Source organism: Merops nubicus, unplaced genomic scaffold (assembly GCF_000691845.1).
Source record: "Merops nubicus isolate BGI_N331 unplaced genomic scaffold, ASM69184v1 scaffold38149, whole genome shotgun sequence".
NCBI lineage: Eukaryota > Metazoa > Chordata > Aves > Coraciiformes > Meropidae > Merops > Merops nubicus.
The window spans coordinates 1-12,439 of record NW_008632320.1 but is presented as its reverse complement, the minus strand read 5'-3'; the positions used below and the strand labels follow the sequence as shown (position 1 = coordinate 12,439).

General features: G+C 41.4%; 1 protein-coding gene across 1 annotated transcript; it reads right to left on the bottom strand.

Annotated features, from left to right (window-relative positions):
• Positions 1-1,417: 1,417 nt before the first annotated feature.
• Positions 1,418-9,558, bottom strand: NIPA1 (non imprinted in Prader-Willi/Angelman syndrome 1; the record flags this gene model as incomplete). The annotated part of the gene is made up of 4 exons (XM_008947886.1): positions 1,418-1,929; positions 4,203-4,363; positions 5,568-5,658; positions 9,511-9,558. Coding segments are annotated over 4 exons (812 nt in total), but the record flags the coding sequence as incomplete, so codon positions are not given.
• Positions 9,559-12,439: the final 2,881 nt, after the last annotated feature.

Sequence of the window (12,439 nt, the reverse complement as noted above, 5' to 3'; positions counted from 1 at the left end):
AGTTCAGAATCATTCCAATCATAGCTTAAGCTATCTGTACTACTTGTCAAAACATTATGGCTGAACTGTTCACACAGGTCTGTAAATTACTGGATCTGAATGTATATCCCTATTTGCTATCTGGAATTCAGCTCTCTGAGTGCCTATGCTTTTTGAGACTTTACCCTCCTTTTTCCACATTACAAGAGGATCAGACCGTCTTTTTTGTGCTATGAGAAATCTCATGCTCTTCTTTCTCCCCCCCCTTTTTTTTTTTTTGTGGTCTCTGCTTATTAGCTACTTCACAAAATGGTTTCCTGTATTTAGTCACTTCACTAAAATAAAGGTATGCTGGATTGCTTTAAACAGTCCTGCCATAGATTGACTCTTCCCATTAGGACTATGGGTTTTTCAGAAGCTGTCAAGGCATCTAAGGGTTTCACTTCAGATTTGTAAAGTTTTCCCAAAATGTGTGGCTCTTTCTGGATGCTTTATGTGTTTAGAATTTGAATACAGTCCAATAATAGAGACAGTGAAGTTCAATTATTAAACGGGTATAGGCCATCTAAAACAAATACATTCACATTTATGCAATTTTTTCAGATTACAAAGGCACTGAAATAGCTCTGAGCTGCTTACAAATAAGCCACCGTATAGGCAATGAGTCTGTGCATCATTTCCACATCCTTCAACAGTCTTTCTGCCAGCTCCCAATTAAAAACTCTTAAATTAATGCAATATGTCTTAATGCACATAAGTTACAAATTAAAATGTATACCTGGACACTACCATCAGCTGGTAAGTAACCGGTGAAAGATTTTTAAGGGTCCACTGCTCTGTATAAGGAATTTAAAACTCCCCCGTGTCTTCACCACATGGCAGACCAAGATGCTGAATGGTCACTGAAAAGGACAAATCTGCAGTCCATAGTACAACCAGCACTTGTCTCAGAACTCACAGCCTTGACAGTGAACACATTGCTATATTGAGATTAACAAATCGTTCCACTCTTCCCCCATATTTTAAGGTATACATCACTCTGAAAGGTGTCAGATTGAGCGCATTAGAAACTGATGTTCTCTGCCCACAAAAATGGTACTTCAGAAGCCACAATAGAAGCTTTTACACACAAGTCCTTCACAATATCCTCAGATCTTTTCTGATGGATCACCTTTTAGAGTAAGGAGATACATCAGTCTCTATGCTGACTCAATCAGTGTTTCCAATTAAGGTCATTTATTGTGTCAGCTGGGGTACATGGACAACTGTTCCTTTGAAACTGGATGGAGGTGTCCAATTCATTTCATATAGGCCACCAAATTGGTGGTTACCAAATTGGTTGGTAACTCCCAACCTGAATCATATTTGAACCAGTGACCTAGAAATGAAAGGCTCTGCATTCTTCCCTGAGCCATCCAGTTTCCCCTCAAAAAGTATTTTAATCTGTTTTCATGTTAGGTTTATTTAAATCCCCGATATTGAAATTGAATTCCTTGAAAACTTGTATAAGAACAATTCCAATAGATACGGTGGTGAATCCACAAGCCATTCCCAAGAAATCTACCACTCCTACATTACTCCATTCCCTGAAAAGGATGGCTGAAGCCAGCAGGACTAGGGTGGTAAACACAACATAGTAGATGGCACCAAACACAGAGGAGTCGAAACATTCCAGTGCCTTATTGATATATCTGAACTGAATGATAATGCTACATCCTAATACTGCCAGAAGTACCAGACAGAGGTACAGAGCCCTTTGACTTGATGGGTTATTGTGAAAGATATCTTGAGCAGCCAACCCAATGCCTTTTGTGCTGGGAACAGTGAAACTGCCCAACAGAGAGCAAATACTGATGTAAACCATAATATTAGTAGGTCCATGAGCTGGAGCTATCCAGAAGATAAGCAGGAGAAGCATTAGCAGCACTATGCAGAGATAACCCACGAAAACTGGAAAACAAAAAGAAAACAAGATAAGAGCAAGATGACAACTCTTGGTATTCTAAAGATTTTAGCAGGTAAATCATGTCGTACCAGTGAATTTCAGGCATACACAAGGAGTAAGATTTGTTACTGAATAGAGATTCAAGCCACTGAGATTTTAGAGATGTGGGCATCTGTAATTGATGTTATGTTCTCTGGGTAAAACAAACCATGAAGTAAAACACACACAGTCACATATATGAACTAGATTTAAGATGGCTTTTTTATTATTATTATTCTCTCTTCCACCAGGATTATACTCCTTAAAGCCCTCTGTGACAGAGAGCAGTGATAACACCTCATTCATAACCAGTTCAGTAATGTATGGGGTGTGGATATAGCAAAGAGCTGAAACAAAGTTGGACCCCATTAAAGTGAGTAGGAAGAGCTGGAAGAACTGGGAGGCCATATCATCTACATTATGGCATCAGTACAAGATTAGACAAGTGGAAAACATCTCATGCTTTACAGTTTTAAAGAAATGTATTTCCCACTCACTTTGGTCAGATTGAAATGGTAAAGTTAGACCAGGGTATTTGTTTTCTTTTCTTTGTTTGGAAATTTTTTTGATAGCTGATAGTATTAGGTTTGAGTTTCTCTCATCTAAAGTGATTAAAGGAAAAAAATAGTTGGCAGTTTAACTCTTATGCAAGAAAAATAAAAGTGGGTCTGGCACTTATTAGCACTAGTATGTGTCCTCCAGCAGCTAGTGGGGCTTCACATTCTCTGTGAGAGAGAATAGGCATTTCAGCATGTCTCAGTGCATTTCTACACACCTTTACTGTGCAAAGAAATCTGCTTGGAACACAACTGGCATGTAGTATAAACTTTTAATTAAAATAAAATGCAGAATTAAAAAACAGACCTATATTGAGTTTGCCTGGCATGGTTTTGGTAGTGTGGGGCTACAGGGGTGGCTTCTGTGAGAAGCTGCTAAAAGCTTCCCCTATGTCTGATGAGCCACGGCCAGCCAGCTCCAAGATGGGCCTGGCCCTGGCCAAGGCTGAGCCCATCAGTGATGGTGCCTCTGTGACAACATATTTAAGAAGGGGGCAAGTGGGGGGGAAACCTGCGCAAGGGCAATTGCAGACAGAGAGAGGAGTGAGAATATGTGAAAGATGCAACTCTACAGACACAGATCTGTGAAGGAGGAGGGGGAGGAGGTGCTCCAGGCACTGGAGCAGAGATTCCCCTGCAGCCTGTGGTGAAGACCATAGTGAGGTAGGCTGCAGGTTATCCACCTGCAGCCCATGAAGGATCCCATACCAGAGGAAGGGGATGCCTGAAGGAGGCTGTGGCCCCGTGGTAATTCTGTGCTGAAGCAGGCTCCTAGCAGGACCTGTGGTCTCATAGAGAAAGGAGCCATGCTGGAGCATGTTTGCTAGCAGGACGTGTGACCCTATGGGGGATGAATGCTTGAACAGTCTGTTACTGAAGGACTATACCCTGTGGAAAGGAACCATGCTGGAGAATGGGAAGGGTGTGAGGAGCCCTCCTCTTGAGGAGGAAGGAGCAACAGAGGCAATGTGTGACTAACTGACAGCAGCCCCCCTACTCTGTTCTGCATCCTGCTGTGCTGCTGGGGTGGAGGAAGTAGAGAAATCAGGAGCAAAGCTGAGCCTGGGAAGAAGGGAGGGGTAGGGGGAAGGTGTTTTAAGATTTGGATTTATTTCTCATTATCCTACTCTGATTTGATTGGTAATAAATTTAACTAATTTCCCCAAGTCAAGTCTGTCCTGCCTGTGACAATCATTACTGAGTGATCTCCCTGTCCTTATCTTGACCCATGAGCCTTTCATGTTTTCTCTTCCCTGTCCAGCTGGGTAAGGAAATCAATAGAGCAGCTTTGGTGGGCACTGGGCATCCAGCCAAGGTCAACCTACCATGGAATAAAACAACTTAAACTGAGATCCTAGAATCATACCTTCCACCTCTAAGTAGCACTTTTTCATAATTCTAGAAGATCACAAGTTCAACAGGCCATTGTACTGAGCTTGCAGTGCAAGATGTTTTCAAAAGTATCCACATTTTCCTTTCTGCACACATGTATCAATAAATCTGACAAGTACAGAAAGGCATAGGGTTTTTTTTACAAAAAAGCTATACTGCTTTGCCTCTCTCATGTCCTGTTTCCTTCAGAAGTCAATTTTCCTACCTGGTGGAAGTGATAAGCCTCTTTCCCCTGCATGCTCTTGATCAGTCTTACAAAATCATTATGAGATAATAAAAGGACAATGTACCTGGATTTGTAAGCTTCTCTTCAAGCTCAGCCTGAGTCGTTACACTCTCAGACTTTGGGGAATGGATGATGAGAACAACAGACCCAGCGCAGCTCAGCAAACATCCCAGCTTGCCAAGAATGTTCAGTTTTTCTTTCAGTAAGTAAGAAGCTAAAATGGACCTTTCACAAAGAGGAAGAAAATTAAAAGTTTAAATGCATTCTGTTAATAGTAGTCTAAGAGTGATGTGCCACAGGAATTTCCCTCTTAAAGGAATAGTATCAAACGTTGGCAGACCTTTGACCAAATGTTGGTGGATCCTCAGAATACATTTCTGACTTCTTTTATTCCTGCAGTTTGTCTTACTCAATCCTCCATGTATCATCCTCATCCAATCACAAAACTCAAAAAACCACTACCATATTATGCCCCCCCAAAACCAAATACACAAACCAGGCATCTGGCACCTGAGGCAGAGATCTACCCATTAACAATTTAGTGAGCTGTCATGAAATCCCATTTTATAGATGCTATGCAGTTATGAGATAAAAGTGAGCCTGGGTTACAAAGATCCCAGGGCTCAGCTCAGACACAGAGCTGACCAAAATAAACAAAATAGTGTGGCCTAGGATAAAATAGTAAGTAATAAGTAGAGTACCATCAGCATGCTTCATAGCATGTAAAACTAAAGACAGTCATGAAACACACACAAAGCAGTCTACACTGAATACACAATCCAGCAGCCAACAGTAGGCAACAGAAAAATCCCAAGGCTTTGTTTTTAAAGAATTGTGCTTTTTCACTGCAGTAGATTCACAACAGTTAGCTATTCACAAAACATTTAGTAGCATATTAAAGTGCTTCTAGGAACACTCACTGACTTTGTTCCCACCACTCCTTCCATGAACATAACATTCAAGAAGCTGGGAGCATGTGTATGCAAGGGACTCCCTTGCTTAAGGAAAGGGGCCAGATCCAATTAAATGAAACTCGGCATCAATATACATATGTGGGCTGTGGACAGCAGAGGAGAGAAAGAATGTGAATCAAAAGGAAAGATCTACATAGTAAAGGAACTGTGAATAAGAGAATAGGCAAAAGAGTCCAGTATGACCACAGTGAAGGAGGAAAGAAATTTAAAAAAAAAAAAAAGTGGAAAGAAAACAGATCACTATCAGGTGATAGTTAAAGCAGAAGATGCTCAGGATCTCTTTCTTCACCATTGTCTTGTCTCCACCCCCCCGCCCATGTTATAATGTGACATTATAACACATAATTCACAGTCAAAAGCCTGACATCCTCAGTGGAACTCCAGTGATCACCGAGTCTGACATTTTATTAAGTAGTAACAACATTCAGATAAGAAAAAGAAAAGCAAACCCTTACCCAAATGGAACGCCAAGAGCTCCCAAGGGCGTCACGAGCACAGTTGGGACTGCAGTGTAGGCCAAGAAATTACCTATTTGACCCAGAGCCACTGTCAACAGAACCAGAAATAAGCCTTTAAATCCCTTTGTGAAAAGAAGTAATGAAAACTTACCCAATGCTGTTTGGGAAAGATTGATCTAACTGGAAAACAGATGTTACAGATTTGCTTAGCTCTGTTCATTTTTCACTTAAAAAAAAATGGCTGGAATTTTTCCATATTTTAAAGCTATTTGTTAACACAGGATTTATATTTGCCACACAAGATGATCCAAGTGGTCACAATAAATAATTTCATTTGCAGCTTCTCTTAGTTGAATATAAATAAGACTACAAATTAGAACCACTCATGGATCACTTTTGAATTTCTCAATATTACATTCAAATATTTCTATGAGAAGGGTAAAAGTATATATAACCCATGATTATACATGTAACGTGAATGCAGTCAGTTATAGTTTATAACAGCAGTTTTACTTTTTGGGGAAAAATAAGGAAAGTACTGAGGAAAGGAATCTAATCATCAAATGCTAGGCACATAAATAAAGGCTCTGCAATGTACAGGAGACCACATCAAATTTTCACAACACTGTATAACATCAGAAATGATTCCTGACCACTGTAAAAAAAACAGATCCCTGACAAGCCACAATAACAGCCTCACAAAGGTATTTTTTTCTTTCCCCCAATAAAATCAAATTCCAAAATGTAGCACACTATTGCACATCACAGCTGTGACAAACAGTTCGTGCGTTCAAGTTTTCAGTTTAAAAAGAAAAGCTGGATGGTTTTGCAAGTGCTGGCAAGTTTATAATAGGCAACATGATGCTTGCCAGTTACCACAGACCCTGTAACTATGCAAGAACCTTGAGACTGAACACAGATTACATACAGGTCAAATTTCCCGTTGATAGTAAGGGCCATTATCAAGCATTTAAGAACATTTCAAGAATTCAAGCTGTCTTTATGCTCATGCTGCCATCGCCCTTGAGCATCAAATATCATTACCATCATCCTGTTCTTTACACCTGCAAAGCACAGTGCAAACATTAATTTACCAAATTAGCTCACATTAGCCGTAGAGCTGAAGACCTCTGTAACCTACACAGGAGACAAACAAACTTAAAAACTGCGGAGTGTGGCAAAATTATACTAATTCAATTCACTGAGGCTTTCTGTAAGTGCAGGAGTGAGCCAGAGAAGTTAATGAGCAGCATTTCTGGCCTCCCTGCCCCTGGGAACAGAGTAACTCGCCTATCAGCCTCGGGCTTGCCTTTCATCAGAGGTATGTGGCAGCTTTGGCATTATCTTCAAGGCATCTGAAGGCACTGGGGCAGATCTTAAGTGGAGGACAGGGCACAGCTAGCGTGCTGTGTTTCTGCAGATTACATACCTTCCAAGTAACTCTGACAAAAGGTTGCTTTTTTTGGAGGTCAGGTGCCTTAACTTTCTGTAGGAAGAACCCGAACAGATGGCACCAACACTGATCCATAAATTAGGTCTCTGAAGCTTGAAGCTTCAGCCAAACAGCACATACTGTAAGGCAACTGAACTTACCACAGGTTTTCAGTATCACCACGGAGTGATAGTAACAGTCTTTTGCCACCATAAATGACAGACCAAGACTAATTAAGACTAATTAAAAAAAGAATCTCAGTAATTGTTACCATCTACCTAATGTTCAGGACCTTTGCTGCCGACCTGTCCAGTCCTCTCTGAACAGAAATTCCTCTCCAGATACATCAATGCTCTAAGTCAAGACATGGCTTCAGTTCTTGAAGGCACACCAACCTTTAAACTCACTAAAGTAGGGCAAATATACCCAAAGTTACTGCAACACAAAAACCTTGATGCACACTGACATGTCTACATTAGCAAGGAGACCAGGAGTAAATCTGTACAGCAAAAAAATGTCTGCTCTACCTATGTCAAGGAGTTTGTTTCAGACTGACTTCAGCCTTCTCCCCTGGACTGGAAGTCTATTTGCAGCTGCTGTGCATTAGGCATGTTCCTACAGTGCATCTTCCAGCCTAGCTGCATCTTAAAGACCAGTTCAGGAGCTCCAACACTGCTCCATGATGTGAAATAAAGGCCAGCTGGGGGAGATAAACAGATTCACTTCACGAGTATATTCCCCATCTGCAATAAAACACTAACATAGATGTATCCGCTATAAAACTCAGCTGCATCTATATTGCTTTCAAAACCTGCACTGAAACTAATTAATTAGCCAATTAATTAGTTTAATGCTAATTGAAATACCTGTACACATGCCGCAATCACTCGTTTGACTACAGTGTAAGAAAAAGTCCCTTAGCAGAATCTGTAGCCCTTCCTTTGAAGTCTTCAGTAATCCAGTGGATCCCAAGGCCCCAAAATGGTTAGGCAGTGTTATGCTGAGTCAGCATGCCAACACAGAAATGCTTGTTCACCATCTGAACAAATATTGTGAAAAGAAGTTGATAGAGTTTATGTGGGTTTTGTTAGTCATCCAAACTCCAAATTCCCTGCTTGAGAAAATGATGTCAGCTCTATCATCTCTCCCTGATAACTGTTTACTCCCCAAACATCACCTTCCTCTGCATCCCATAGGTGCCTACCTGGCCCTTGCTATTGCTGTTTCTGACTCTACTGCAATTCTGAATCTATCATATCCTTAAGCAATTCTTCCCTTGGCTCCTTTGGAAACTTACTGAGGCTTTGTTTTGAAATACCTGCACCTAGCTACTGGACAAAAGCCAGCTGATACCATTCCCTTCAGCTATTTTGCCTTCATTCAATTCTGTCAGCTCTTCTAAGCATGAAATCGTTTTCTCTGATTCACCAAGATAAACTCCTGTAATAAAACCTGTCTCATTTTAACTCCTTCTGCTCTGAATTTCAAGATGGGAACCTCATGAGCAATAAACAACAGAAATTAACGCATGGATTTATTGCTACTTAGGCAGTAGTGATTCTGGCAGAGGAGTAAGATGACAAAGTACTAAATAAGCTCAGGCTAAATTAGCTGAGGACTTTCCTCTGAAGCTCCGTTGGCTTCTACACTTGCTGTGAACTTTGTCCTTCAAGGGATCTATTAGCTTCCATTCCTTTTGCATAGCTTGAAGACAACAAAAACAGACTTACCTTGTTGCTGTGAAACAAGGGGCACAAACAGCTGTGTATACTTATCAGAAACAGTATCAGAACATTTTCAAATAATTTGCAAAAGGCTGGGTTAAAGTCTAAAAGTGGGATAGGATTTTAAGCTCATGAGTAGAACTAGGGCTGAACTGCAGGAGAAAGCTCACTGCTCCCCATGCTCTGGATTCACATCAGAGAGGGAACTTAGCCTGAGTAGAGATACCAGGAGCGAAATTACACTGATCTCATATCAGCACCACACAAGGCTTCACATTAATCTTGTAGATTAAAAGGAAAAATGAAACTGTGTCAAACTAGAAATCAAAAAGGATTTTTTTTCTTCAGTTGAGACTAGCTAAGTGCTTTCTGATCTAAAAATTTAACATATGCTCAAAGAGCCCTTTTGTGCAGAGCGACAGTTTCTTTTTCAGCTTTGACTTTTATTAAAAACTGAGTGGGGACCAGTGCAGTCCAGAGACACAAACCGTGCAGGAACTCAGAGTCAGATCAGCACATGGCTGCCAAGGGCTGCAACTACCAACAGTTCAGAAATCTGGACAGATGTCTGACTTGGGATTATCCCTTCTCTGCCTTCTCAAACATCATCAGACACAGCAGCCAGACTGAGAGTTTACTGAAGGTGGGATATTTTTGAGGGATGGGAATGTTGTGACAAAGAGTGTGAGATTCAAGATGAGAACCAAGACTTCCTGATGTCTCATTACACTCTCTAACTGTGACTTCTTCCTTCAAATAAAAGCAAGCCATTTAAAATACTTACTTGCAATAGTGCCAGACCACCATACTATATCTGTTAAGTACGAAGTACCTGGAAGAGGAAGTATAGGAAGATGTATTAGAAAAATATGGAATTGCAATATTTGAACTACAAAATAGAATAATTTCAACAGTCTTAACTGTTAGGGACCTTCATTTTAACTCTTTTCTCCAAGGCAACTGAGTAGGAGGAAAACAAGAGAGAAGGTGCTCTGATTTGGCCTAAGTGTTCAAGCTGGATCTTTTTAAGAGAACCTATTAGTCAGAAGTTCTGGCTTCCAGTGAAGTGCTTATGTGATGCTAAAGCGGTATCACTTAGAAGAGAGCCCAAAACGTCACCAGATGCTTCTGAGGGTGTCATTTAGACATTAGAACCACACCTAAAAGAGTGGGAAACTTATGGAAAAAAAAAAAAAACATCAATTAGTTTGGTAATATAGCCTCAGTTAAATGGTATGAGAGTAATCATTTTGGGATGCAGTTTTAGAAGTACCATAGCACGGATCAATCCTCCTGTGTTTGAGCACTGGAAAATGCTACAACTGAAGCCTCCTGGCATACTGCCCCTTTTCACAGAGAGCAGTAAAACTCTGGATTGTCCCTCAGTGTCTCCTAAACTCAAGGATTCTTATTTTCATCATCAGATTATAGGCTTTTGCCTTGGGACATGCCAGGGGAGGCTGTGCACCAGATTTTATAAATTCTGCTTTTGTAGAACACCAATGCCAGTGCCCACTTACCAAACTAAAGCCTGGCCTCCACTGGGCATGACCTTGGCATGACGCTATGCTCTTATGTTCTGCTCCTCTTTCTAGCAATGCAGCTCTGCATTTAGTTGGGAAGATGTCCTCTCAAGAGCTACTGGAGCAATAGGCAATACTCTACCTACCCTGAAATCCCAGATGAAAGAAAAACACAGTAATCTATAACTCCAGAGAGCTATAAAATATTAAGCACTTGGAAGTCACACAATATAATTGAAATGAGATGGAAAATGACTAATGAAAATGGCCAGCTTTAGAGTGGGTGTAATAATTTTTTATACTTTTGTTACTGCATATAAAAACAAAAACACTGTTGGGGGCACAAATTACAGAAAATATTGACTCAAGTAAGATAACTTTGCAAAACATTTGTCACCTGCTGCTGTTTCTAACTAAGCAAGGATTACTAATTGCATTGATACTATATTATTGATTTGATGGAGAAGACAGAAAAGACTTGAAGTGCCTCCTTTGTTAATTATACAACACCCAGTGAAGCCAGTGGAAAAAAGACATCATCTGACACGGATGATCTCGGGCTCACAGCTCTGACTGCTAGATTCCAGGCAGAACCACTCTGCTCCACAGCATTCACTAGAGACAAACTTACTGTATTTGCCTGGATGGCCCCACACTGAGCATGGCAACAGGCAACACTGCGAAATGCTCAACAAGATACACAAATAAGCATCAGTATCATCTTCCTGTCAGGTTGTTTTACAGCTGCCAGCTCTACGAAGGCAGGCACACACCCATCACCTGCTTAACCTAGAGACCCAACTATGCTGCAAAATGGAAACTTCCTCCAACTGCTTTGAGATAGAAAGTGTTTCCTTTCTCTTTCGTTTACACATTGTTTCCCTGAAAAAAAAAAAAAAAGATGCAAATGTGATCTCTCTGGACAATAAAATGGATTACAGCCATCTTGGAGAGAAAGGGAGACTGCTTGCAAAACGGTGCTTTGTCTGAGGCCCTTAATTGTAAGGTCATTGCAGAAAAGGCAAAATAAACTTGTGAGATCAGCCTGCCAGCTGCCAGTAACGTAGTTGCAAGCTTGTTCTACTCCACTGCATCCACCATGAACAGGGTAGAGGCAGCAGGCACTGGAAATGCACTGCTGCTCTAATACTGACCGCCTGAAATACATATATCTGTGTGTATATGTATGTTTATGTACACATACAGAGAAGATACCTAGCATGCCCTGGTTATTAAAAAAGATTTTTCATAAGAGAATTCCCAGAACTCATGGACACAAGTTCATATGCACACAGACTTCACCACCTACAAAACACATGGCTATTGACCACAGATACACAATTAAAAGGCCTCAAGTAATCTGTATTTTACAACTCTCCACTCACATAAAACCATTATATTAAGAACAAATAAATACATTTAATTTTCCTGTATTCAAAGTATCAAGATGCAACTAGCAGATGCTGTTTGGAGTGTGCATGCTTTTGGGAGCTCCTATTTCAGAATACAGAAGATATTCATATTCTGTGAATTCACAGCTTTGTTTTGGCTGAACTGCCTAGACAGCACAGTCAGTTCCTGAGTATGTTCCTCTGAGAAAACAACAATGAGGTATGGGATTTCAATATGAACAATAAAATAAAGTGATTTCATGTTGCTTGTGTGCCTTTCTTCTCTACAAAAGGAAACCACCACATGACTGATGTAACTTGCCCTGTGTGTCCATGAGAGAACTAGAATAAACAACTGACAAGATGTGCTGGTGCTGTTCGTGGTGAGAAACTATCTGAGCCAGAGAAACCGATAGAAAAGTCCCGCAAGTACCTGAAAACGCCACAAGAGAAACCTATGTATGCACGCACACGAGTCCCTGATGTTGCGTTACAGCGTGCCGGAGGACCAGTGAGCTGGCCCTACACCGGGAAGCTCTTGCGGATCCCTACGTTAATACACCCCGGCCGCTTGCTCTCCACCTGCCGCCCAGGCGGGAGCTGATCGCATCCCTTACGCCACGCTCCAGCCACCGACCGCGGATGTCTAACGCGCTTAAGGTGACCACCGAAGGTCGGCGCCTCCGGTCCAGGGCCTGGAAGGGGTTCTCCGCTCCAGGCGACACCGTCACCCCCCGACCAGAGGGTCTGTCCACGGGGTGCCTCTCGCCTCCGCTCCCCCCAGGGCTGGGCGGCGCGG